General features: G+C 37.5%; 1 protein-coding gene and 1 long non-coding RNA gene across 4 annotated transcripts in view; both read left to right on the forward strand.

Moving 5' to 3' along the window:
• LOC310718318 overlaps nucleotides 1-27,957 on the forward strand; it is a 198,226-nt gene that overhangs the window by 28,368 nt on the left and 141,901 nt on the right. The gene's annotated exons all lie outside the window — the stretch shown is intronic.
• Nucleotides 152-27,807, forward strand: rph3ab (rabphilin 3A homolog (mouse), b). 3 transcript variants are annotated; one of them, XM_083526972.1, is made up of 17 exons: nucleotides 193-364; nucleotides 448-615; nucleotides 8,810-8,979; nucleotides 9,145-9,274; nucleotides 12,084-12,167; nucleotides 12,284-12,452; nucleotides 12,749-12,892; nucleotides 12,986-13,141; nucleotides 13,377-13,456; nucleotides 15,191-15,265; nucleotides 21,410-21,519; nucleotides 22,868-22,994; nucleotides 23,078-23,131; nucleotides 23,464-23,618; nucleotides 23,997-24,078; nucleotides 24,397-24,493; nucleotides 27,011-27,807. In XM_083526972.1, the coding sequence occupies exons 3-17, from the start codon at nucleotides 8,831-8,833 to the stop codon at nucleotides 27,139-27,141; spliced, it is 1,743 nt and encodes a 580-aa protein (XP_083383098.1). In that variant the 5' UTR covers nucleotides 193-364; nucleotides 448-615; nucleotides 8,810-8,830; the 3' UTR covers nucleotides 27,142-27,807. The 3 variants fall into 3 exon arrangements, 2 of the variants coding, with proteins under 2 accessions (XP_083383097.1, XP_083383098.1); XM_083526971.1 differs by having other exon boundaries at nucleotides 152-615; XR_014531079.1 differs by having other exon boundaries at nucleotides 193-615; nucleotides 23,997-24,185; nucleotides 24,296-24,493.

Genomic DNA, 27,957 nt, shown 5'->3' on the forward strand with positions numbered 1-27,957 from the left:
AAAATAAAGACATTCACTATACAATTTGTGCATGATATGTAACAGTGAGGCAGTGCAATTAGTAATATTTTTTAAATAAGTCTGAAGGTGCAGGTTGCAGTATAGTAGTCTTTGTTGTCTGTGTGAATGTAACGCATATGAAATAACCGAGTGGTGGGTGGGTGTTGGGGGTAACAGCGCAGACCACACACAGACCATCACAGCTCGTACTGGCATTCACCCAACTCAATACATTCTTATTTACTATATCACCTCCACTCACACCCCCACACTCCACCTGCCTCCACTTGTTATTCCAGGCTGCGCCACTGTGAAGATGGTCAGAAGTGTTTGTAAACGCCATGATAAAAACACTGCTTTCACGGTAGGCGGTTTGATCTCATGGCTGTTCAGACACTGGAACTGCAAGCTTGCACTCTGCTCATTTCTTTTCTGGCGTTTGGTGAGATCTGATCAGAGCTCTGCGGTATTCTGCTGATCAGCATCTTCAGTTGCGGCTCTTAAAGCTGTTTATTTGCCGCAGCCGCCGGTTCTGGTGTGCGCTTCTGGTCTGCGTCGTGACTACACGCTGAACGTCTGCACACGTTCTGTTGCACTAGTGGGCAGAAACCCGAGGTAAGAAGACTTAAATTAATTTCTGAACATATTGTTTTGTGCTATAAGATGCTCAGGGGCAGTTTATGCAGCAAGTGGCACAGCTCGAGTGTGTTCCTCCCTGAGTGAAATGCATGTATATTATTTTACACACATTTCCCATAAAAGAGAGAGAAAATTCATATTCTTTAGTTTTTGACATAAACAGATTTAGACCTAATCAAAGCGTCGTGACTAAATCACTGAGAAAATGCGAATTTACTGTATGGATTAGTATAAAACACGAATGGAGGCATTTGCATTTGCCTTGCACGCCTGTTGGCTGGGGTTTTAATAGTATGTACATAGTGTGTTTGAATATGATTTGTGATCTGTGTGGTTTGTCTGTATTTTGCACTTTTGTAAACAACACGGTTAATTGTGATGGCTTGTGATTGTGATTGTAATCGCTCGGTAGGCAGAGCATCGCAGCAGCTTTTTTTCACCATCATTTCCATTGAACAAGGGAGGCGTCCCAGTGACTCCCTACTGCACTTCAGGAAAACGCTGCCAAAAATGACTAGATTCATAAAAATCTGAAATATGTAACATCTAAGCGTAGTTTAAAATGCATTTTGCCACAGAAAGAAAATGTCACAGGAAAGATTCTTCGAGAAAAAAAAATCCTGTGATATGTATGTATCGGTAGCCTGTGATATTCCTCATCACATCACTACAGAATCAACAGAAACTCTATGTAATCTACAATCTTTTGAATGGGAATTGTATTGGTTTTAAATGGAAGCTGTAATGGTCCTTGTGGCGTATTATGTCTTGATTAAAGATAAATGTTGATCACATTTCGGTTTTTACTCGACACTAATAAGGACTATTAGGACAGTCATGTAAAAATGAAAGTACACCCACTGAATCCTATGACATCTGGTCCTTATCAGCTCTTAAAATGAGATAAAGACAACCTTAGATGAACAATAATACATCAAATTACTCCAAAACATTGTTGGTGCACATTAGTCAGGGAGGTTATAAAGCCATTTCCAAACAAATTAAAGTCCCAAATTCTACAGTAAGGAAGATTATTCACAAGTGGAAAATATTTAAGACAGTTGCCAATCTTTTCAAGAGTGGATACATTAATAGCCTTATTTTTTCACATATACATTACAGCACACTGAAAGTCTTTCTTCGCATATCCCAGCTTGCTTAGAAGCTTGGATCAGAGTGTAGGGTCCGCCATGATACAGCGCCCCTGGAGCACAGAGGATTAAGGGCCTTGCTTAAGGGCCCAAGAGTGGCAGCTTGGCATTAAATGGGTTTGAGCTCCTGACCTTCCAATCAGTAAGCCAGCGACTTAACCACCAAGCAAATTCACCCCAAGTCCAGCCTGTGCAATGCTCAGGAATATTGCAAAAATTCCGGAGTAACATTTCGGAATCTACAGGCCTGTTAAAATAAAGTCCATGAAAGAACAATTAGAAAAACACTTAACAAGTAAGGACTGTTTGGGAGGGTTGCCAGGAGAAAGCCTCTTTTCTCTTAAAAAGCATGGTTTAGGTTTGCATCTGTAGTTGCATCTGAAGAAACAATAACCTTAAATGCTGTGGCAGTGACTGTGCACAGAGAGCAATGAATAAACACATGTTCCCAAACCTCAATAAACTGAAGCAACGTTGTACAGAAGAGTGAGGCAAAATTTCTCCACAATGATTGTATAGACTGTTAGTGTCATACTGAACATGAGCACTTCAATGCTGCTGAAGGTAGTTCAGTAAAGTGGTTTACTCACACATGGTTTCATTATTTCAGCTTGATTTTTGTAACAATAAATAATGGCATAGTGTTATATATAATGCATTGATGTCCATGTGGGAGTTTTATTTACCTAATTCTAAAACCTGATAAGGACCAGATGATTTTTATTATGTCCTTATACGTAAAACTATAGAATTTAAAAATGTTTACATCACTGTAGCATCCAGTAAGAATCTTCAATGATTTCTTTAGTTTTATGAGGCACCCAGATAGACTATGGAATAGCTAACTGCTAATGTTATTTGTAGTGGAAACTATTAGAATTCCTGTTATGGTGTCTAATGTTTTTTTCAGAAGGGTTATCTTGCTAGAATTTTGAATACATTTCTACATTTTTACTCATTGGCAGATGATAAATTAATTATTTAACTTATTAGTATAACAACTATTAGACTCGTTTGTCAATTTTGTATTAATAAAACACCACTTGCATAACCTTTGTAACTATGGCTACCAATATTCAATATACCATTAAGAGAAAGTTAAATTGAAAATCATGACAAACCAATTAAACGTACTTTGCGATTAAAGCTTGTGTAGTAAAATGTTAAAGGCCAGAAGAGGGCAGCAGTGGCGTGCATTTACCGTGCACTGTAGCACCCAGTTATTCAGACTCGGGTGTCCAATCTTTTCCACATGAGCCGGTGTGGGTGTAGGATATCAGGTCCACATTAAATTCTACCTGTTGAGCTGTGAGGTGTGACTCTTGATTGGTTGGAATGAAATCCTACACCCACACTGGCCCTTTGTGGAAAGATTGGATACCACTGTTGTAGGCTGATTAAACTGAAAAGCCTGCAGGATATTTAATACCAGTCGTTTTGTAAAAGGGTTTACTCTAAATTAAACTAATAAGAAAAATAAATATAAGAATCAAAAAGAGAAAGGAACAGAGAAAGAATTTAAAATTAATATTTAATAAAATACATATTATGAAAGAAGGAAAAACTATCAAATAAAAAAATTATAGTCATAAAAAAAGCCACAATGTGGCCGTGCGGCACCATAACAATACACAACCTACACATTTCACACGTGTGAGCTAATCAGACTAATGTCACATTTTATACATAGAGTAACGTGAACAGCCTAACAAAAAAACGTACAAAAAAATGTCTATATTTAACCTCCTGTGTTTCAGTGTTTCATGGGACACTTCCTGTGTGACAGATGGTGGCAAGTGAAGGTTGAAAAGCAGGCAGGCATTTCCAAAACCATTAACAGAAAACAGGCACAAGTCATCATCAACAAACAACGTGATCTAGTCAAAGAACATAAAAAACAAAATAAGATCAAAACTAGAAAAGCAACATAAAACCCAGAGCTCAGAAAGAACAGGTGGCATAACAGACCATTATTCCATTGGAAAACAAAAGATAACATAGGGGTAATATGTAGAATAATCATGTGATTAAAATGTGAGTGAAGCAACCAATTACACAACACTGGTGGAAAACAAAAACCAAAACAAAGCACATGAAACAGAGCTTAACATGTGGAATAAACCTATTGCTCTCAAAAAAATGTATTAGTTAAGTAGTTAGTTCTTCTCTAATTCAAATAAATACTGAGATGATTACTTTTTTTGTACTTTATTTTCTTCTGTTTTAATGGAACTTTTATTGACTAGCTATTTTTGATACTCTAACCACCTCTGACAATAAGTATTAACATAAATATATATATATATATATATATATATATATATATATATATATATATATATATATATATATATATATATATATATATATATATATATATATATATATATATATACATACAATATAATTAGTTGGCACTTGTAGGACAGCATATAGGGTTTTGTAACTTAACCACCTCGATAAATGAGGATTACTGAATAAACTCACTGTACACTTTATTAGGAACATTTATGCAGGTAGCCATTCAGACAAGCATGCGGTAGAAGCACAATAGATACAACTGTACAGATGTGAATCAAGTGTTTTATGTAATATTCATCAAACATCAAAATTAAGAAACAGTGTGAATTCGGTTGTAGCATGGATGTTGGTTTTAGATGTTCTTTTAAAAATATTTTTTTTTTTTTAAATATTTTTAAAAAATTAAACTGTCTCCTAGGACACTGAGCAAGTGACAGTTCTTTACCATAGCCTCAAATTCTTGTGTTTCGTTAACATAGATGTGGTTTTTTGCTGTTGTAGCAGATCCACTTCCAGGTTTGGTGTTTTGTGTATTCTGAGATGTCTTTAATACTCACCATGGTTGTAAAGAGTTACTACACTTCCAGTCAAGCCAACCTAGTCTGGTAATTCTCCTCTGATCAATCTCTAGTGTTTTTAAAATGGATAAAACCAAATGAAGTCCTGAGACTGGTTCATGGGGGAAAAAAAAAAAAAATGTTGAGACTGTAAAAGAGAAAAAATAATTCGCACAATTGCATAATCATTGACTGTACCCACTATAATTTGGAACATTCAGAAAAAGAAAGACACCACTGGTGTACTAACAACCACACAACTAACAGTGTGCCAAAGAAAACAACAACATTTGATTACCCTTATGAGAGCTGTAAAGAAAAAACTAAGAACAAATCAGAGTAATCACCAATAACCTTGAAATTTCAGTGTTGGTACAAAAACTGAATAAATAGTTAAACTTTATTTTATTGAAAAATCCTCCCTTAACATTAATAACAGCTTTAAACACTGACATACAGACAGTTACAGTAGTTTCTCCAAACATTCAGCTGAAAAACGTTTATCTTTCAAAAAATGCCAAATGTGTTCTTTGCTGAACTTTCCTTCAGTCTTTCACTGTCCAATACTTGTGTGTTTTTGCATTTTGCTTAGTTTGGTACATGGAAACAGAAGCAACATCCCAAAAATATTAAAAGACTAGGTGTTTCTAAAATGTTGACAGGCACTGCATACAAAGGAAGTCAAAAACAAATTGTAATCCATGAACAGGCATAGTTTGGACAAACAACATGAACTAGGCTAAGATAAAGACAAGGGAGAAACCAAAATGTGATGCAAAAACTGGGAAATTGTACAGAAAATGCACACACAGGTGTATGAAAATCAAACTTTGAAGTGGAAGCAGCTGTCAATTAAATGACCCATGAATACTTGAACCAATGACAAGACAGGGTGGAGGATTACAATAATGAAAATACAAACACACATTGCACATGATAACAAACAGGGTAGTGCACAAATATGTGGCTTAGAGCGAGTTAGGGTGATATCACGATTTCACAGTATACTGTTTAAAGAACATTTGTAAAGCAAAAATAAAGTGGCCCTATTACAAGATGCAAGCCACTCATCAACAGTAAGCATTGAAAGCCAGATTGGAATTCACAATAAAATACAGAAATGATCCACAAAAGTTATGGAAACAAGGTTAGCATTTACCAAATTGATGGAAATGGAAACGTGAATAGAAAGCCTGAAATAATTGTGAAGTGGGAGTAATGAATGAAAGGACCTACTCATGTTTCAAAATATTGAGCATGCATGGTTGAGGTAGTGTCATATCTTTGGCTGCTTGTACTGTAGATTAATCTCACTGTTTTATTAGGGCTCATAATCTAATTGAATATGTAATTAAAGTAAAGCAGTATCAATTCAAAATTGTAAATAAATATTCAATTCAATTCAATTTATTTTTATTTGTATAACGCTTTTAACAACTACCAGCTTTACACAGATAATGTGGTGAATAAAAGTGAATATGTTATTTACAAGTGTAAGTTTGTCCCTGATGAGCGAGCCGGTGGCAGCGCTGGCAAGGAAAAACTCCCCGAGATGGCATAAGGAAGAAACCTTGAGAGGAACCAGACTCAAGAGGGAACCCATCCTCGTCTGGGTTGCACTGAATGTCCATTTATTGCAGATAAACGATGTTGGGGGGTACAGTGATGATGATCAGAAGCAAACTGTAGTCCTGAGTCAGTGTAGGAGACTGGTGACATTAACTACAGTCGAATCCATCCTCAAAGCTCCCGTTCTTACTCCAGAATTTCATGGAACCACCCAAGGCGTTGATGAGAAACCGTCCCAAGCTGCACAGAGTGGCCTCCAGTCGAAGAGAACACTATCCAAGGGCAGGCCTGGACGAAGTGGGAAGATCCACGGAGGGGAGAGGGGCAGAAACAGTGGTCACTGGAACCTCAGGAGCAAGTTTAACTCGACTGAGAGAGAGAGAGAAAGAGAGAGAGAGAGAGAGAGAGAGAGAGAGAGAGAGAGAGAAGAGGGGTGACAGGAGAAGAAGGATATGGATTATTAAGTGTCCTTGGTGTTGTATGAAAGTTAAGGACACTGTGCAGTTGGGGACTCCGGCAAGACTCGCTATGGCAGCATAACTAAAAGGGAGAACCAGAAGGAAACACAGACATGAGGGATCTCTGGAATAAGAGACGACCCACCACACCACCGTCAACAAACCTGAGTGAACGTGTAAGAGTGAGGGGACGACAGCATACAAATATCCCATTTCACCAAACACTCTATATCCATGTTCCCTCCAGATCTGAACCTTTACCTAAGAAAAAAATCTACTAATCAAAGGCTTGACTGAATACATATGTTTTCAACCTCAACTTGAACACTGATTGGAAGGCTGTTCCATAACTGTGGGGCTTTATAAATGCTTTATACGTCAGTAGTAATATTTTATAATCAATGTGAGATTTAATTGGGAGCAGTGTAGACTGATTAAAACAAACTCAAAACTCTTGCTGCTGCATTCTGAACTAACTAAAGCTTATTTATGCACTTACTCGAACACCCAGACAGTAAAGCGTTACAGTAGTCTAATCTAGATGTAACAAAAGCATGAATTGGAAAGGTTGCTTCTACCTGCATGTGGTCCTAGTAAAAGTACTTCCGTCTTATCTGAGTTGAACAGAAGGAAGTTATCAAGCATCCAGTGTCTAATGTCCTTTACACACTCTTTAACATTGTTAAGCTGATCTCTCTCATCTGGATTTGCTGAAATACACAGCTGTGTATCATCAGCATAGCAATGAAAGCGAATCCCATGTTTATGTATAAATATGCCTCTTTAATTAGAAGGCGTTTTATCATGGAGTATATTGACCCAAATCACATTGACTGTAATTCTAGTGAACATCCCAGAGAACATCAAATGCACACAAAAAGTATTAAAGCATGAACAAGGGCAAATTAAAAAAATGCAACAGTTATTGGGTTGCACTTCTAATGTAATTATTGTAAGCAAGGAATAGCAACCACATATTAAATGTTATTTGCATTAATGCACTTTCTTTTTTTCTGCACAGTTTCCCACCAAAATAAGTACCATAGTCTGCCACCAAATGTGCCTTTTTAATGAAATATCAGGAAATGGAGGATGATTATCTATCTGATTCTTACTGATCATCTTTTAATCTCAAACCCCATTGTTCAGTGTATTTCAAAAACTAAAGATTTGGCTTTTTTTTCAGGGAACTGTAAGTCTTATACTAGTTGTTACCTCTTGTAGCTTGCACACAGACAGGTTGATTATTTATTTTCTTGGTTTCCTGATTGTTTTCTTCTCACTCCCTAATGGTTTCAGAGTTCACTTAACTTGAACTTGAAAAGTTTTAATGGAACAAAAACTGGAAAACTGGATTCAAAACTGATTCAATTATCTCTGTTAATTTTTATCTTCCTTAATAGTAGCTCTTCTGTTTTTCTGATTGAAAAATTATACATTTTATAGAAATACACTGTTTTCACAATGACATCAAAACTGTTTGTAATAAGTCATTATTTTAAAATAGTGTGTGCAAACTACCAAATATAAATGTTTGTATTCCTTTCAAAGCATACAACAAATTAAACTATAAAATGTGTTGTGTATAAGCAGGGCAGCATATGTATCATCCATTAAACAAAAACTTAATCCTCATAAAAACCTCATTCAAAATCTCATTTAGTTTTAAATTCTGGTTCAATTGGTTTTCTATTTTGAGTGATCAACACTGAAACAATGTTGCTACAGATAGTTGCTGTTTTTCCAATATTTTGGTCCCTATGACTTTATACCCTCGGCCCCATTCAGCTGGGGAGAGTTATTTATTGCACCTAGTGCTCAAGTTTGGGAACTACAACAAATGGCAATTAGAAACCCACTGTACTGATTACTGTTGAATTTCCTTTAAAGCTAATTTTAAGTCTCGTTTTTAGCTTTTCCATGACCATGTTAAAACTACACTGCTATCCTGCTGCCTAATCTTTTACCTATTTTGATAATGTGTATGTAATTATAAGAAATAATTATAATTGCACTTGTATCTTTCTGAACCCTCACAACAGTAAAATATAATCTAATGAATTCTGTGGCTTGTAATATTTCACTTGTGTGAATGACAAATAACATGTGCCCATTAAATTTACATCTGATATAGACATCTTACTGGTTCGTCACCATGACAGACACTGTGATAGGCATGAGTGATGCCCACTCTCCACCAAGATCTGACCACAGTTCAGAACTGACTGATGAAGAGAAGGAGATTATCAACAATGTGATCCTTAGAGCTGAGAAAATTGAGGCAATGGAGCAAGAGAGAATTGGGTAAGAATTGGAAAAATGTTTTCTTTCTGTTCTTTTTCATATAAGAAATTTTAAGTTTGTCAAGTATTTAATTTCACTCAACAATATTATTTGGCCTTTCAGATAAAATTATACTAAAATGCAAAAGAGTACTAATCATGATTTCTTTGTTTCTGTTCCTAATAGGCGTCTAATGAATGGTTTGGACAACATGAAGAAGACTGTGTGTGGAAATGGGGTGTCCCACTGCTTGTTGTGTGGAGAGCAGTTAAGTGCTCTAGGAGTCCAATCTGTGGTCTGTGAAGACTGTAAAAAGGTTAGGATTTTTATATTGATATAAAATTGCAGGTTACACCCATAGCCATGTTCAGTGAACTCTAGATAACTACTGCCACAATCCCTTTGGAACTTTCTTGCTGAGCTCAGCTTATTGGTTGTTGTCCTGAGTGCACAATAGATGTTTGGGGAGTTTGTCATGGGGAGTTTTTCCTTGCCACAGTTGCCACTGGCTCGCTCATCAGGGACAAACTTACACATTACATTTACACTTTATTCATTTTTATCACCACATTATCTGTTTAAAGCTGCTTTAAGACAATGTTCATTGTTAAAAGCACTATACAAATAAAAATTAACTGAATTAAATTGAATGTTTGCATGTTTAATAAAAGGTGGCCTTGCAATACCTGGAAAACCTATACAAGCAGCTCACAAGGAACCATCAACTTTAGACAGGGGGTCGGGAACCTTTTTTCCTCAAAGAGACAATTTTTATTTTTTTTTTGGCGAATGCACTTTTTCTACTATATTTTATACTATCAAAAAATACAGTTTTTCAATAACAAAACCTTTATTTATGTATATGTACAACTCAAAAATAAACACATAGTAAGCATCACATGCAAATACATGAAATCTAATAAAAAAATTAAATTCTGCTTAATACATTCTTTTTTTCTCAAAAAAAAAACCTATTTAAAATAAACACATTTTACTATTATAAAAACATTGAAATAATTTCACTTACGTCAAATAACTAAAAATAAAGAGTATATAGTAACACATGTTGAGTATGGTGCATGAGTGAAGAACAAAGCACTGTTTAAATTTTGGCTAATACAGGTTTTAAAGGGCAATTAGGAAAAAATAATTTCAATAACTTTTTTATTTAGGCCCATAAACAATTCAAAATAATAAATTAAATATGCAACAACACAAGTTAAGCGCATATGAAGATCAAAAAACAAAAACAAAAATCATTGCTTTTAAAGTACTTACAGGTTTTCATCCAACCTTCATAAAATGTAACTTCTTTAAAAATCCTTTACTGAAAAAGTGCATTTCCCTATAAAAGTGCGACATCTGACTTTGCATTGTCTTGCTAATAGCTTTGTAGTCTGGTTTATAAGTGGTCAGGTTCAATTTCATGCAAGCATTCAATCTCTCAACTGTCAGATTTCAAAATGTCTCAACGTTTGATTTTTTTAATAGCCGAAATACGTTCTGTGCAAACCAGACAGAGCAGATCACCAGAGTTTTCAATAAAAGCATATTTTTCTGTCCATTCATTTTAAAACTATGAATGTTCCTCTGATTTTTTTCTTTTCGCCATCACCACTCATGGTTGTTGTTGCACGCGCAAGGTTACCATAGAAACCTAAGTGGTTTGCCGTTTATTGGTGTCATGAAGCTTAAACACAGCGTAAACATACGCTAATTGGTTGGAACAACGTCATTTTATTGTAAACTGATTTGTCATTCATTTCGCTGTAAAACCAAAGAATTGTAATAGAATTTTCTGTTCTAAAATTATTTTTAGTGACGGTTATTTAAAATTTGTTTAAAATTATAAGATTAGAAGATGCTTTAGATGCATGGAAACTTTTTTTTTATAGAAGATGAGTCTATGAGGATACAGATATAGAGGATATGGAATAGACTGTTATGAGATATATATATATATATATATGTTATGAACTTTCAAAAGCTTTTTGGAATGTGCATTTGGAGTTAAATGTATGTTGAAACTATTTCCACAATCTCTTTTCATTCATTCATTCATTTTCTCCCGCTTATCCGTAATTCGGGTCGCGGGGGCAGCAGTCTAAGCAGGCCCCCGCCTTCGACTGCTGCCCAATCCTCACAGCACCGTCCCTTACGGTCCCTCCTGCAGGTGGTGAGCCCACGGGAAGGCGGCCCCACGTCACGGACCTTGATATTTCCCTCGTAAGGGACCCCCCCGGAGCATAGAGGGTTAAGGGCCTTGCTCAAGGGCCCAAGAGTGGCAGCTTGGCAATACCGGGGCTTGAACCCCAGACCAATCTCTTTTATTTAAGATAAATATTTAAGAGGCTTACTGTGGTTAACAGTGCAAGTATATAAATGTAGTCTGTCTAAGTGGTAAGATAGGATAATGTCTGCCACATATTGAAACTAAGGGGTAGCTAGCAGCCCAATTAAAACAGTCTACCCAGTATGAAAATCAGGCTAAGGCATTTTTTGACTCTCATAATCATGGGAACTATCATTTGGTTGTTCTCCTGGTCGGAGAAAAAAAAAGTGTTTTTTTTTTTTTTTGGTACAGATAGCTTCTCATTGGGGATGGACTTTGACTGGCTGTTGGTGGGAGAACATATACACAACAAACTATCTAAATATGGCTGGATCCTTATGCCCTTGCTGTACAACTTACATGAAGCATGTGAATGCTCTCACATATTATGCTGTTCAATAACTTATATGAACCTGTATATGATGCCAGTCATAGCACATATAATAGAGTTCATCTTACATTTAAATATAAAACATTTTTATTCAGTAAATTTCAATATGTGCCATTCCTACTGTAACTATTGCCTCTTGCTGTATCACATGCATGTAGAGCATGGACTGTTAATGATTAATTGGCAATAACATTATAACTAACATTAATTTAACATGGTTCATTTCTTTTTCTTTCTCAAATTAATTTTGTAGTGGACCAACTGTTTATGTACTTATTTTGATTTATTTTGTAAGCAATGAATATAATAATTATTATATATAATTATATATTATATAAAATAATATAGTAATAGTAATTGTTTTTTGTATAATTATTTTCAATTAAATATGTTTCTCTGCAGAACATGTGCACCAAATGTGGCGTTCAGGTTAACAGCCGACCACAGTCTGTATGGCTGTGCAAGATCTGTAGTGAACAGCGGGAGGTAAAGGAAATTTATTGGTTTCCATATTGGGTTTGAATTTTTTAATGCATATAAATAGGCTCAGGCCCAAAATTCAATAAATTCCTAATTTGGTATGCTTTACATTTCTTTTTAAGGTATGGAAGCGATCTGGAGCCTGGTTCTTTAAAGGCCTCCCTAAACAGTTTTTGCCTTTGCCAATGCCAACAACCAAGTGTAAAGAACCTAATTCTGAGAAAATACATAAGAACCAAGCTTCTCTTGCCACATGTGTATCTGCTGCCCAGCCTCAAGTACAGGCTAAAGGTATAATTATATATAACAGTTAACTGGATTCTGTTAAGTGTTCGTTGTGGTATTTAACCCTATCAGATCTATATACTGATAAATTAATGCTACTTTATTCTTGAAATGGAATTTTACATATGTCTTCTAGAAATATTACAATGGTCCACTCACATCTATTTTTTTCATGAGTGGAGTTCACCAAAATTGGAGAACATAAACAATTTAAAAAAATAAAACAAACAAAAAAAAAAAACCAGTCATATTAATTTTATCATCATGAGCTTAAGGGGATATGCTTATCATTTGTGTTGTAGCCCCAGAGTTGGCAGGTTATCCAACAATTGCTCCCAAGCCGTTTGTGCCTCCAAAGCCTGCAAATATCTTTGGTACCTGTCATACAGACAGTTCTGCTGTGATAAAACCTCCCCCTCCCACTTCTGTCTGTACAGCTCAAGAAAGTGAGTTAAAATTATGCTCTACTCAACTGTTATTTACTTGACTGAAGATTTCTAGATCATTTTGTTTGGTTTATATCTTTCCAAAAATAACAGAGAAAGGAACCCTCATGGGAAATGGTTTGCAAGGGAAAGTGCAAACTGGGGAAAATAGTGATCTTAAAAACTTCAGTCTGGCATCTGCTCGTCAACAGAACTCTGTAAAAGAGGAAGATGAGGATGAGCTCAACAGCTATGACTCTGATGAAACCAGTAAGATAAAAAAATTCTGGGATTTTTTATGTGCAAACTTTATAATACCACCTCAAGTATGTCAGCATTTTGTCTAGTCACTGGGCCAGTATGGAAAATTGACTTAAAAATCAGTGAAGATTGGGTTTTTATTAACTAATTAATGCCTAAAGTGATCACATATGGATTCCTTAAATATTAGTAATACATTAATAATGTATGATTAACTAAGTGTGAGAATGCTTTTTTTTTGCAGCAACGCTCGGATCTCTCGAGTTCAGCTTGCTTTATGAGCAAGAGAATAGCAGCATTCAGTGCAACATTATAAGAGCCAAGGTAATATTAATAAAAGTATATAAATGCTCAAACACATTTATATGATCTTCAAAACTAAAAATTTCTTAAATTTACTTAAATTCTTAAAGTTAAATGATCAAAGCTGACTTACATTTCTTGTTTGTTTGATTTTGGTTAGAACAGCTTTATAAGTAGAAAAAAAGACAAGCATCTGACAGCTCTTCTGCTACAATTAGTGATCTTCAATCAAACCTACACTATCCACACACAAGCTCATGTCACAGTAAACAAAGAAGATTCCTGTGGGTTTTAATCACTCATTTTAGTCCGAATTTTGGCATGTGAGGGAGTGGTATGGCAGGACACTGCAGCATGAGTGTGGAGGGTTCAGAAAATGAACATGGTAGAGCTGTGGCTAACCTGTAAATGCATATTAACAAGCAGTTTTTTCAAACACTTCCACATAATCTGACCACCGACAATAAAATGATGCTTTAGGACTTTATACAATTTCAGAGTACTTCTAAATTTAAAATTAATTTACTTTTATATATATATATATATATATATATATAAATTCAAATGTTTGCACTAATATCACCACAGGTTTGTTTTTATGGATAACACTATACTGATTAACTACAACACAAAAGTGAAATTTTCACCCCTTCACCACTTATTTCTATTTGTCTGACCACAGAACAGTTTTCCACTTTGCCTAATTCCATTTTTAATAAGCTCTGGCCTTGAGTGGACAGCAGCATTCTGGATCATGTTCACATATGGCTTATTCTTTGCTTTAATCTGCATTTGTGCATGCCATGGTAAATTGTTTTTCAAGACAATGCTTTCTGGAGGTGTTTCTGAGCCAATGCAGTGAGATCAATTACAGAATCATGCCTGTTTTTAAGAGTTTTTAAGAGCATACAATATTGATTTTTGCCCTGTCTTTGTGCAAAGAGTCTTGTAATTTTGTCTTGAGAAACATTATTCTGAAATTAGTCTACAAATATAGAGGTTTTTTCCGCATTGGTAAACATCTGCCTCTTCAAGATTCTCTTTTTATACCCAGTCATGTTACTGACCTTTTGCCAATAAACCTAATTAGTTGCAAAATGTTCCTCCAGTTATTTTTAGTAAGGCTTACTTTTCCAGCCTTTTGTTGCCCCCTTCCACTTATTTTATGTTGCACCAAATTTAAAAGATCTTATTTTATCTATAAAATTTCCTCCGTTTAATAATTTGATATACTATATTCTATTGCGACTAAAATTTAGGTTTATGAGATATGCAAATCATTGCATTCTGTATTTTGTATTTTGCACAGCATCCCAACTTTTTTGGAATTGGGGCTGTACATTCCGATTATGTGATTGATAACATTTTCAGTCAGTATGATTTTTCAGTTTGGTCTTTTTCTTCCTCTACCTCTTGAAGTAGGTGTCTACTGGTTCTCTACTGTTGATGTATGTAGCATGTCTGTGACAATTTTATAATTGAGACCTGAGCATAAACTTGTGACTGATATTGTTTAACTAGGTAAAGACTGTTTGATGTATTAGCAGTAAAAGTTTTAGTGTTCTTACATTGATGATTTGCTAATAAACAGATACACTGAGCATTGTGCAACAGAGAAAAAAACTATAATAATGATTCTATTAAATTATTTAAAAGAACTGTAATGTATAATGATGTGATGTATTTTTTTATGGAACGATTTGATGCCTTTTTCATGCTTATACTGAAAGTTTTACGAATACAACTTTTTTACAGGGTTTAAAGCCAATGGACTCCAATGGACTAGCCGATCCCTATGTCAAGCTGCATCTGCTACCTGGTGCAAGCAAGGTTGGTAAAAATGCATTTTTTGCATCTATTAGTAAGATGTGAGTAGATATAATAAGCTGTATTACTCTCTATGGTTCATTAGACATTACACAACTTTTTAGAACAACATAATTTTATACAGATAACATCTAACATAGAGCTAAATTAAATGTTAGTTGTAAGGTCCTGTACTATACAATGCTCAGTATTTTTGATATGATTTGATGTGGTATATATGGGTGTTTTTTTTTCTTTTTTCTCTAAAAGCTATTTAAAGGAATATATTATATTTTCCCATTAAATTCCCACACTTTACTTATTTTAACACTTGCCTGTTTATCTAATTGATGAACTCATGTCACTTAAAATTATTAAAGTGGAAAATGTAAATGACATAATTAAACTCAGCCCGAAGGAGCGACGTAAGGGCCGCCTTCCCGTGGGCTCACCACCTGCAGGAGGGACCGTAAGGGGCCGGTGCTGAGAGGATCGGGCAGCAGTCGAAGGCAGGGGCCTCGACAACCCGATTCCTGGACACCGAAGCTAGCTCTAGGGACGTGGAATGTCACCTCGCTGGCGGGGAAGGAGCCTGAGATTGTGCGTGAGGTTAAGAGGTTCCGACTAGAGATAGTCGGGATCACCTCTACGCACGGCTTGGGCTCTGGAACCACACTCCTCGAGAGAGGATGGACTCTTCACCACTCTGGAGTTGCCCATGGTGAAAGGCGGCAGGCTGGTGTGGGCTTGCTTATAGCCCCCCAGCTTAGCCGCCATGTGTTGGAGTTTACCCTGGTGAATGAGAGGGTCGTTTCCCTGCGCCTACGGGTCGGGGATAGGTCTCTCACTGTCGTGTGTGCCTACGGGCCAAACGGCAGTGTAGAGTACCCGGCCTTTTGGGGGTCTCTGGGAGGGGTGCTGGACAGTGCTGGGGACTGGGGACACCGTCGTTCTACTGGGAGATTTCAATGCCCACGTGGGCAGCGACAGTGACACCTGGAGGGGCGTGATTGGGAGGAACGGCACCCCTGATCTGAACCCGAGCGGTGTTCAGTTATTGGACTTCTGTGCTAGTTACAGTTTGTCCATAACGAACACCATGTTCAAGCATAAGGGTGTCCATCAGTGCACGTGGCACCAGGACACCCTAGGCCGTAGGTCGATGATCGACTTTGTGGTCATTTCATCTGACCTGCGGCCGTATGTCTTGGACACTCGGGTAAAGAGAGGGGCGGAGCTGTCAACTGATCACCACCTGGTGGTGAGTTGGATCCAATGGCGGGGGAGGAAGCTGGACAGACTCGGCAGACCCAAGCGTACTGTAAGGGGCTGCTGGGAACGTTTAGCCGAGTCTCCTGTCAGAGAGATCTTCAACTCCCACCTCCGGCGGAGCTTTGGCCGGATATTAAGTCCGAGTGGACCATGTTCTCCACCTCCATTGTCGAAGCGGCCGCTCGGAGCTGTGGCCGTTAGGTCTCCGGTGCCTGTCGAGGCGGCAATCCCCGAACCCGGTGGTGGAAACCGGAAGTAAGGGATGCCGTCAAGCTGAAGAAGGAGTCCTATCGGGCCTGGTTGGCTTGTGGGAATCCTGAGGCAGCTGACGGGTACCGGCAGGCCAAGCGAACTGCAGCCCGGGTGGTTGTGGAGGCAAAAACTCGGGCCTGGGAGGAGTTCGGTGAGGCCATGGAGAAGGACTATCGGCTGGCCTCGAAGAGATTCTGGCAAACCGTCCGGGGCCTCAGGAGAGGGAAGCAGTGCCCTACCAATGCTGTTTACAGTGGAGGTGGGGAGCTGTTGACCTCAACTGGGGATGTCGTTGGACGGTGGAAGGAATACTTCGAGGATCTCCTCAATCCCGCCGTCACGTCTTCCATTGAGGAAGCAGAGGCTGAGGGCTCAGAGGTGGAAGTCACCGAGGTAGTAAAGAAACTCCTCGGTGGCAGGGCACCGGGGGTGGACGAGATCCGCCCTGAGTACCTCAAGTCTCTGGATGTTGTGGGGCTGACACGCCTCTGCAGCATCGCGTGGCGGTCGGGGACAGTGCCTCTGGAATGGCAGACCGGGGTGGTGGTCCCTCTTTTTAAGAAGGGTGATCTATAGGGTGATCACACTTCTCAGCCTACCTGGGAAAGTCTATGCCAGGGTACTGGAGAGGAGAATATGGCTGATAGCAGAACCTCGGATTCAGGAGGAACAGTGTGGTTTTCGTCCAGGCCGTGGAACACTGGACCAGCTCTATACCCTTTACAGGGTGCTGGAGGGTTCATGGGAGTTTGCCCAACCAGTCCACATGTGTTTTGTGGATTTGGAAAAGGCATTCGACTGTATCCCTCGTGGCGGCCTGTGGAGGGTGCTCCGGGAGTATGGGGTCCAGGGCCCTTTACTAAGGGCTGTCCGGTCCCTGTACGACCGAAGCAGGAGCTTGGTTCGCATTGCCGGCAGTAAGTCAGAATTGTTTCCGGGGGATGTTGGACTCCGGCAGGGCTCCCCTTTGTCACCGGTTCTGTTCATAATTTTTATGGACAGAATTTCTAGGCGCAGCCAGGGGCCGGAGGGTGTCCGGTATGGTGACAACACGATTTTGTCTCTGTTTTTTGCAGATGATGTTGTCGTGTTGGCTTCATCAGACCAGGACCTTCAGCACGCACTGGGACGGTTTGCAGCCGAGTGTGAAGCGGCTGGGATGAGAATCACCTCCAAATCCGAGGCCATGGTCCTCAGTCGGAAAAGGGTGGCTTGCCCACTTCAAGTTGGTAGAGAGTTCCTGCCGCAAGTGGAGGAGTTTAAGTATCTTGGGGTTTTGTTCACGAGTGAGGGAAGGGTGGAACGGGAGATTGACAGATGGATCGGTGCAGCTTCTGCAGTAATGCGGTCGATGTACCGGTCTGTCGTGGTGAAGAAAGAGCTGAGCCGCAAGGCGAAACTCTCGATTTACCGGTCAATCTACGTTCCTACTCTCACCTATGGTCATGAGCTCTGGTTAATGACCGAAAGGACAAGATCCCCAATACAGGCGGCCAAAAAGAGCTTTCTCCGCAGGGTGGCAGGGCGATCCCTTAGAGATAGGGTGAGAAGCTCGGTCACTCGGGAGGAGCTCAGAGTAGAGCCGCTGCTCCTCCACATCGGTGGGGTCAGCTGAGGTGGCTCGGGCATCTGTTCCAGATGCCTCCTGGATGCCTTCCTGGGAAGGTGTTCCGGGCACGTCCCACTGGGAGGAGACCCTGGGGAAGACCTAGGACACGCTGGAGAGACTATGTATCCCGGCTGGACTGGGAACGCCTCAGTGTCCCCCCGGGAAGAGCTGGAAGAAGTGTCTAGGGAGAGGGAAGTCTGGGCATCTCTGCTTAGACTGCTGCCCCCGCGACCCGGCCTCGGATAAGCGGGAGAAGATGACATGACATGACTTTTTGTTGTAATGCTTTTATTACAATTGGCCAACAACTAACAGAAACAGAAAACAGACCAGGCATGGTTTTACTTTGCAACTTTTTCTATCTGTGTTGTATTCTGGAAGATGAAATCCAACAATGATTCTTAGCTTGAAGCACAACATGGAAGAGGGGAACAAAACATTTAAGCTTGTCAGTTACTTCTTGTCATTTACTATAATTGTTGTACATTGCACATTTTTTATATAAAACAAAATGCAGTAGTGAGTAAGTTTTCAACAGTTGTGTGTGACTCTGAAATTCTTGGTGAAGAGCAAGACTCTCTTCATCTTGAGTGAGTTTTTTTGTGGAAGTAAAGTGGGTGCAGCTTAGATTTCTCTCCTGCTACATAGGCATGTACCTCCACAATGAAAGGTTAAGCTGGTTAAGGGAGTTTAAGGATAGGTGCTGTTCTGAATGCCCCCTTGAGGCATTGCAAGGATCGGTCATCTGCTGAGTTTCATTTTCATCTCTTCTGACTATTTTCAAAATGGCTGTTAGGGCCCTGGCAATAGCTACAAGCAGGGATGGCAGTATTTATGATACATGTATTTCAAATATAAAATAGGATTTTGTAATTTGTATTTCATAGGGTTGATGAAAATGGCTTCATGTTTTGGTACATAATACTTTAGTGTTTTGTATTTTTGTAGTTTTAAAATACCATAAAATTATTTTGGAAGAAGGAAACATGATGACATCATAACTTTGCAGCCTCTGATTGGAGACTATTCAGTATTTTGCCAAGACTTAGTTTCGATCAGAACAGAAAATGTAATCATATGAAAGACAGTGGTGAAGGTAAGAAACATGCAGACTTTCGAATAGGTGTCCAATATTTGATTGTCGAATTAATAGGATCATGATTTTGCGCACAATTGCACGAATGACTGCCTGACACACAATATACTATTATATTTATGATTAACAATCAAATCATCAAATTGGCCAATTAATAGAATGTTTTTTTTAAAAATGTCATGTTCCTTTGTAAAAGTATTTTTTTTTTTTTTTTGTAGTTTATTTTGATAGATGGTGTGGCTTCTGTAATTCATTTTGATACACTTAAAGTTAAGGTATTTGGTATTTTATTTAAAAATACATTTGGATGTATCTTTGCCCAACCCTGGCTACACGTCAAACAACAGTAAAAGTGTCATAATACTTTCTGTGTGAACTGGATTGGGAAATAGATGTAGATTGAAATAGGTGAAGATTGAAAGCGATTCTTTTTTTGGTGGTTGCGATGAATATGGCGGGGGATGGGAAGGGCAGGATAAAATACTATGCTGATCATCACCACAATAAAAACAGACTAGACCTTCTTTTGCCATTCTCCATGAGCTTGGCTTGACCAGATCTGGCTGCTTATGGAAAGCTCTTTCTGCTACTTGCCAACTTGTTACGAATTAGCCTTTCCGGCTGATGAGCTTGATAAGTGGATTTTGCTCGTCATGAAACGCAGGTTTAAGGTGCATTTTTGCTTAGGCAGCCTAAAGGGTACTCAGTGGCCTTGCAGTTGCAAATTCCCTTGCCTACAGGTGCATGATCAAACACAGGGGTTGCTGAGGGTAATGGAATAGCTGTGAGATCTTTTATCATGCATATCTGCTGTTATCACTCTCTGATTACACAGCCAAAAGAAACAAACCCTTGTAGAATTTGGCTTTGTTTAGCCATTTTGAAATAAGCATGAAGCTCTCTCTCTCTCTCTCTCTCTCTCTCTCTCTCTCTCTCTCTCTCTCTCTTTCTCTCTCTCTCTCACACACACACACACACACACACACACACACACACACACACACACACACACACACACACACACACACAGTCTTTTGTTCACACAGAATGAAATGTTAAAAAAAAAAAAAAAACATCCTGTGAGCAGAGGGTGTGCAGGCTGAAACACACTGCTGAGAGTGACTGGAGAAGTGTAACTGACAGCTGCTCTGAGCTGACAGGAAATCTGTAGTACCATGTGACCATGTGAATGTAGATTTGATGTTTTGTGCTTGCTGAAATGCTTTTTTGCTCACCATGTTGGTAAAGATTATACATTTACATTTATGGCATTTGGCAGATGTTCTTATCCAGAGCAACTTATAACTGAGCAAGGGAGGATTAAGGGCCTTGCTCAAGGGCCCAGCAGTGGCAGCTTGGTCATGGTGGGATTTGAACTTGTGATCTTCTAATTCAAAGTCCAATGACTTAACCACTGAGCTACAAGCTCCCTTTATTAGAAGAGTAACTATATATTTTCTGGCAGCTCAAACCAATCTGGCCCTCTGCCCTCTATATCAACATTTCCAAGCTAGCTGATATATACTGTGAGAGCCTATTGCAGTAGAGATGACACTATGACACTATGACAGAGAGCCTCAGTTTCATCTTCTTTTTGCTCAGTGTTTATACCTGACATTCTGAGCTGTTTATTGTTTATTGCTGTCCTTTATTTATCTTGCTCTTTTCATGTTTTTAGATGCTGAATGTTTGAAATATACCCATCAACTTGGATAAGCTTGTCTGTGTTTCTCTAATAAACACTTTTCCTGAGCTAAAAGCTATATATATATATATATATATATATATATATATATATATATATATATATATATATATATATATATATATAGCAGTATTTTAAAGTTTTTACCAAATTTTATCTGTCTGCAAGCCTTGAAGAGCATGATACTTTTATTAATACTATTATTATTTGTGCATCTCTCTATTGTCAATGCAGTCGAATAAGTTACGCACCAAGACTCTCCGCAACACCCGTAACCCCAACTGGAATGAGACATTGGTGTACCATGGCTTAACAGATGAAGACATACAGCGCAAAACTCTTAGGTCTGGTAAAGTTAAACTAATAATTTCTGCTATATTCTATTTGAATGACTCTAGGGGTGAATCTCAATAGTCATAAATTTGATGCTTAAATAGAAAAAGCCTGATTTGACTACCAGTCTCACAGTTGAACCTTCGCAGACATCATATGAAACGAGGATCATGCCATTTTGTTTATATGGGGGACTCAATGTGTAATTTCACTAGAACTACTGGTTTTAACCAATAAGCTCATACACAGTCTATTATGATAATTTAGGAGCATCTTGGGGCAGGGATTTAACAATGTTTGGAATATATTCTGTTTTAATTTCATTTAGTAAAAAAAATTTTTTTTAATTGTTTTTTTTTTTATCGCATCGAAGTTGCAATGTACTTTCGCTCGTTAGCACATTCGTATAGGCAAATTTAGCTGATTTAATTAGATTTTTACTTTTATACATTTTCTTTTATATCTTTCTGTGATGTTCTGTACCACATGGTTTTAAATGTTATGAGAAATTGTTTTATGACTACCCAGGCCAAAAGTAACAAATGTACAAAACAAATGTCAAGTGACGCAATAATAAGCCATCTCTAAATTCAATAAACAAATCGAGACGGGATTATCATATTCCCATTATCCCTTACAAAGCTGCGGAACAGTTAAGAGCTGGCTCATGGCCTCTGTAAAAGCCACATTGTTTCTCCTGAATCTTAGTTTCAACTAAGATTAAATCCTAGGACTCACAATTAGTTTAATCCTGACTGATTAGTTAACAGCTATGCCCTTCATCATGACACCTGTTCGTAAATGGGATATATTAGGCAGCAAGTAAACACTTAGTCCTCAAAGTTGATGTGTTAGAAACAAAAGAAATGTACAGAGATAAGGATTTGAGCGAGTTTGACAAGGGACAAATCTTGATAACTAGATGACTGGGTCAGAGCATCTACAAAACTGCAGCTCCTGTGGGGTGGTACCAGCCTGGGATAAGGCTCCACCCTCTACCCTCTACCCTGCCACTTTAATCTTTAAGATGGTGAAACCTTAACAGTTTAAACTGAGACTTATAAGGCTACATGAGTGCCCTGCAGACACCACTCCAAGGTCTAGCTGGGAGTAGGTCTCATAAACCCAGTACTTTATTGATTACATCAAACACACACACACACACACACACACACACACACACACACACACACACACACACACACACACACACACACATACACACACAGACAAAAACACACACACACACACACACACACACACACACACACACACACACACACACACACACACACACACACACAAACACACACAGTTTGTCTTTCTCGGTCTGTTTCAAGTTTTTTCTTATTCTGCCAGAATCTCTGTCTGTGATGAAGACAAATTTGGTCACAATGAATTTATTGGGGAGACCAGAGTTGCTCTGAAGAAACTCAAACAGAATCAGAAAAAAAAATTCAATGTTTGTTTGGAGAGAGTGGTCCTGGTGAGTCTCTCCCTTTTCTCTTTATAAGACATAAAATTGCCATAACATACATGCATACATGTATTTTGCCTTTTTGTTTATAGACAAAGAAGACTGCAGCTGCTAGTGCAAGAGGAATATCCCTTTACGAGGAAGAGGTAATTATTTTTTGCAGATTTTTAATAATTGTTATTTTTATTAATAAATTACAATTTCACTTAAACACAACATATTAAACACAATGTTGTTTGCTTGTTTTTACTTGAACATATATTTAATAAATTCACATAAGCATTTCTAGACATTAGTTATTAACTCAATTATATATTTAAATAATGCTTTAAATTAAAATGTTCAAATTTTGTCCTTATATTGATTGAAATATAAAAATTTCAAGAAATAATATTGATTTCTTGCTTTTTTATTCTGTTTTCTTTTTTATGGTTGCATTTGTCTGTGTTTAACTGTGTAACAAAATGTGTGTATGTAGCCTGGAAAGGATGGAGCAGAAATAGAGGAAAGAGGCCGTATTCTGATATCCTTAACGTATAGCAGCAATCAGGGTCGACTTCTTGTTGGTATAATACGATGTGTTCACCTAGCACCCATGGATGCCAATGGCTATTCTGACCCATTTGTCAAAATGTGAGTGCTTTTGTATAAAACCATCTCTATTTATTCATTTAGTTTATTTTAATTTAATTCATATTAGAAGAACTATATTATACATAATTTTTGAATATTGCTGTGATTAATAATTGTTAGAGTTCACCTTCCTTCTACCAGTTGAACAGCTTAATTTTATACAGACACAAATTTAAATGGTTAATGTGAAAAATTGATACAAAATTGAAAAGTACAGAATATGCATGCCACAATCGAATTATATTATTATTTTAGAATAAAATGATATGACAATATTATTTTGAGGGATGTGACCTGCTTTAAGGACTGGGATCAGGAACCATTGATCTAAAGTGTATTGGTGCATGGTCCTACTATCTACAAATCCACTGGTTTCAGATGCCTAAAGCCGGACATGGGGAAGAAGGCTAAGAACAAGACCCACATTAAGAAGAAAACTCTAAACCCTGAGTTCAATGAAGTAAGAGCTGAACAATCATACTCTATAAACAAATACACTATATTACTGACAATTTCAGAACAGTTTTAAAGGAAGATCAGCCTTAAATAGAGGCTTAACATAGAGCAGTTAACACAGATATTCGTCACTGGTGTTATGTTGTTGATATAACAATGACCCATGGTGGTAGGACATAATTACTTGCTTTTATAAATGCTTGATAAATGGTTAAGCTTAGTCAAAAATATTCCTATAGCATTAGCTCCTAATGACCAGATGTGAAACTATGCTAAAACAGATCTACTGGCATTTCTCTACTTGTCACATTTCTCTTTGCAGGAATTCAGCTATGAAATAAAACATGCTGAATTGGCCAAGAAGACTTTAGATATCTCGGTCTGGGATTACGATATTGGCAAATCTAATGATTACATAGGTAATGTATAAATTACAAAATTTGTTAGATTACATTTATTTTAGGTATAAAACATGCACAAACAGTTTCATTTACATCAAAATGACTAGTTGATTTGATCTAATTTTAGTATTTATTTTTATGTCAGGATTGTTGGATTTAGGTCACTGCTTCAGAAAAAATATCTGTGCTGTTCTACTTGTCTATAATAATTTAAACATATTTTGGAAGCAACTTGCATAGTATTGAATACTATGAATACAACTCATTCCACATATGTTTCATTTTTGCTTCTCATATGTCAATAAATGGGAGGTAATTTAGCATATATTCCTCCTAAATATGAAATATCTTATGTAAAATGTCCTACTTTATGCAACTATAGAAACACAGAGGCACTAAAACTAATTCTTATTCATTTTCATCTATGCAGAAAAAAATTCTGGATTCTGTTTCCCTCATGATCAAAGTGGCAAATGTTTTATTAGTAAGCTAAATATGTTTTCACAATGTGCCACTCCACATCTTATAACTGCCTAGGGTGGTGTTTGACACTTGAGTATATTCTCTTTTGCAAATATAGCAGATACTTTACCAGAGTGTCATGTGTGATGTTATGTAGTACTACCACAGTCAGCTCCTATTCTCTACATGACAACATCTGGGACAGCATTTAGAGATTATAGCTATCCTGTGCAGTTTAGAATGTGAAATACAACTTTTCCTAAATGTGTGCCAGATTCCTTTTTGTTCTCTGTTTTTTTCCTCTTTTCCATCTATATTGAGTGTAGCCATTACTTTTTTTTATTGGAGTATTGACTGTAAATTACTTAATTTTAGTATTGACTGTTAGTTGCCATGTCACCAGCCATGTCTTATCCTGAGGTCAGAATCTACTTGTACACTGCCATCCAATTGTAGATTTTCTTAACCTACCTGCCTTCAATCAGCATTCATGCAGCCAGTGCCCAAATCTGCTACAGTCCGATGATAACTATCAGCCAAGGTCCTGCTATCAGCCATCATGGGACATCTCTCCCCATTGATTTATTTGCATTGAATGGGTCGGCTATGCAAATTCTTACTTGCTGATTATGACTAGCATACATTTTGATTCTGTGCCATCCAAATCTCACTCCAGAGGTGATGTCTTGACCAGCAGGAAAAAGAAATGTACCTGCTTTTTTCCATGACCAGCTCATCACTTGGCCTCATGCTTCTCTGGTCCTTCAGGGCTAGTACTAGTGGCCCCAAATACTCAGATTTACAGATATTTACAGATTTGCTGCACATCTGGACTGCATAGTGTAATGTAACTTACATGTTGGAACTGTTTTATTCAGCAAACTGCTCAGATGGTCTCATCTAGCCACTGATTTTGTCACTGATCTCCTTCTATCACAGAACAAAACAGTTATTGACTATTTCTTGAAGTCCCTTCATCTACTTTTTCTATGGGGACTGTCAACAGAAGCACTCATGTAATCATATGTTCAGGTTACACTACCAGCCTTGATAATGTAACTAAATGTGACTAAATGTGAAATTACATTACCATACCTAATCTAATGGCCAAGTACAAAGAGCCAAACGGGAAACAGGATGATCCCATATTCATTTCAGCATTCATTCCAAAACCCTGAAAAAGGCATGCCGCTACATCACCCAAACCACAATACAATGCCCAGCAACCTCAAAGACCAGCCACATTTACCCACTTGTTACTTAGACATAACAGAAACCAATTATGACAACACAGTGCATAACATCTAACCCAACAAACATTTATTTCAAATTATATTCTTTGTCTTGCACACTAAACCTTTTAATTTTCAAAGACTTCAAAGGTTCACATCCTATTTTGGATTGCTTTTATTTCACATTTTGGATCACCCTTCAAGTTTGTTGAATAAAGCCATTGTTTACTTGTATATGCTCTGTTTTTTGCAATTTAACAATACCAGAATTCATCTGAACATTCTATATAAAGGTTAATCCCAATAATCCCAAATTCCCAATCTATTGCAACCTATAGACAATTATCTTATGTAGTGACAAATTCAACAAATTGAAAAAAATGACATTTGTTTCACCTCTACCACTGAATTATCATTGTGAATCCTTTAACTGAAATCTGATCATGTGTCACAGTGAAGGTACTGTTGGTCACTGACCCACTGGTGCCCACTCAATTCAGTGAAAGGACATGAATTGACTGGATATCACCTCTTGAATATGTATTCATTTTCTTTTTAGTGTTGTGCTACTCAGTGGTCAATGTGTCATTATTTAATGTTTATGATAATTCAAATAGCTCAGTGTGGCAGCATTGTCTTTTTTTTATTGACAGAATTATTATTGTGAATTTCTCTCTTGAATGTATAAAGTAAATCTATCTATCTATCTATCTATCTATCTATCTATCTATCTATCTATCTATCTATCTATCTATCTATCTATCTATCTATCTATCTATCTATCTATCTATCTATTATTGTTTATTATGAAGTCAAATTTGTTGTTTTGATATTTTAACAGGGGGATGCCAGCTAGGCATCACTTCTAAAGGGGAGCGTCTTAAGCACTGGTATGAGTGCCTCAAGAACAAAGACAAGCGGATTGAGCGCTGGCATACTTTACTTAATGAGACTCATGTCTCCAGTGATTAATTCTTGTGTCAGGTTCTTTATGCATGCCGTATATAATTAACCTAATTGTAGTGCTGCTTTGTAAGTTCCTTGGCTTGCACTTGTAGTAAAATGTATAGTCTTGCTCTGGAGCCCCTATACACCTGCACACATGCTCTATAACAATTTGTTCATCTAACAGGGCCCCTGAGTCTTCTAATGTGCCTCTGACATGGTGAATGTTTCGGGAAATGAAAGCAAGGTCAGTAAATTGTGGGAATGCCTTAGCCACAAGCAAAAGTGCAGAAATGCATGCAGTTTAGATTCTTTTGATTTTCTAATATTCGTGCTTGTGCAATATTGGTGCTGAATTTTTTGACAGATTATTGAAATCACCTGTTGGCAGTTTTAAGGTTACTTGAGCAGTAATGCTTTAATTGCATCTAGAACACACCTTGACATAGTACTTGCCTTTAAGAAGCACTATTTTCCCTTTTAAAGGGCAACTGATAGCATGGACTGATTTTATAGGTGAATTATCCTATTTTATTAATGTGATGCTATTATAATTATATGTTGTTGCATGCACATTCAATAAAAAAAGAAAGGAAAGTTATATCAAAGCATAGAAATAAAAGTAGATTTAGATTTGAATAAACATATAACTGCTGGTTATAATATATTAAAACATTTTGATGTTTACTGTCATTAATAGTTTGTCATTATAAGCTTGAGTATGCAATCTGGGAGTACACATGCACAAAATGTATAAAAATGAATGATGAAGAAGGCCAAACGAACAATACCAGGTTTTTTTGCATGATAATCTGGAAATGTTTAAAGTTTGATGTAACTACA

This window comes from Silurus aristotelis (assembly GCF_946808225.1).
Source record: "Silurus aristotelis genome assembly, chromosome: 23".
NCBI lineage: Eukaryota > Metazoa > Chordata > Actinopteri > Siluriformes > Siluridae > Silurus > Silurus aristotelis.

Excerpts from the sequence above, each read along its gene's own strand:
- rph3ab (XM_083526971.1), top strand. The coding sequence starts at position 8,831 with ATGACAGACACTGTGATAGGCATGAGTGATGCCCACTCTCCACCAAGA. Across the intron at positions 8,980-9,144 it reads ATGGAGCAAGAGAGAATTGG|GCGTCTAATGAATGGTTTGG; the intron begins GTAAGAATTGGA and ends TGTTCCTAATAG. Across the intron at positions 21,520-22,867 it reads ATACAGCGCAAAACTCTTAG|AATCTCTGTCTGTGATGAAG; the intron begins GTCTGGTAAAGT and ends TTATTCTGCCAG.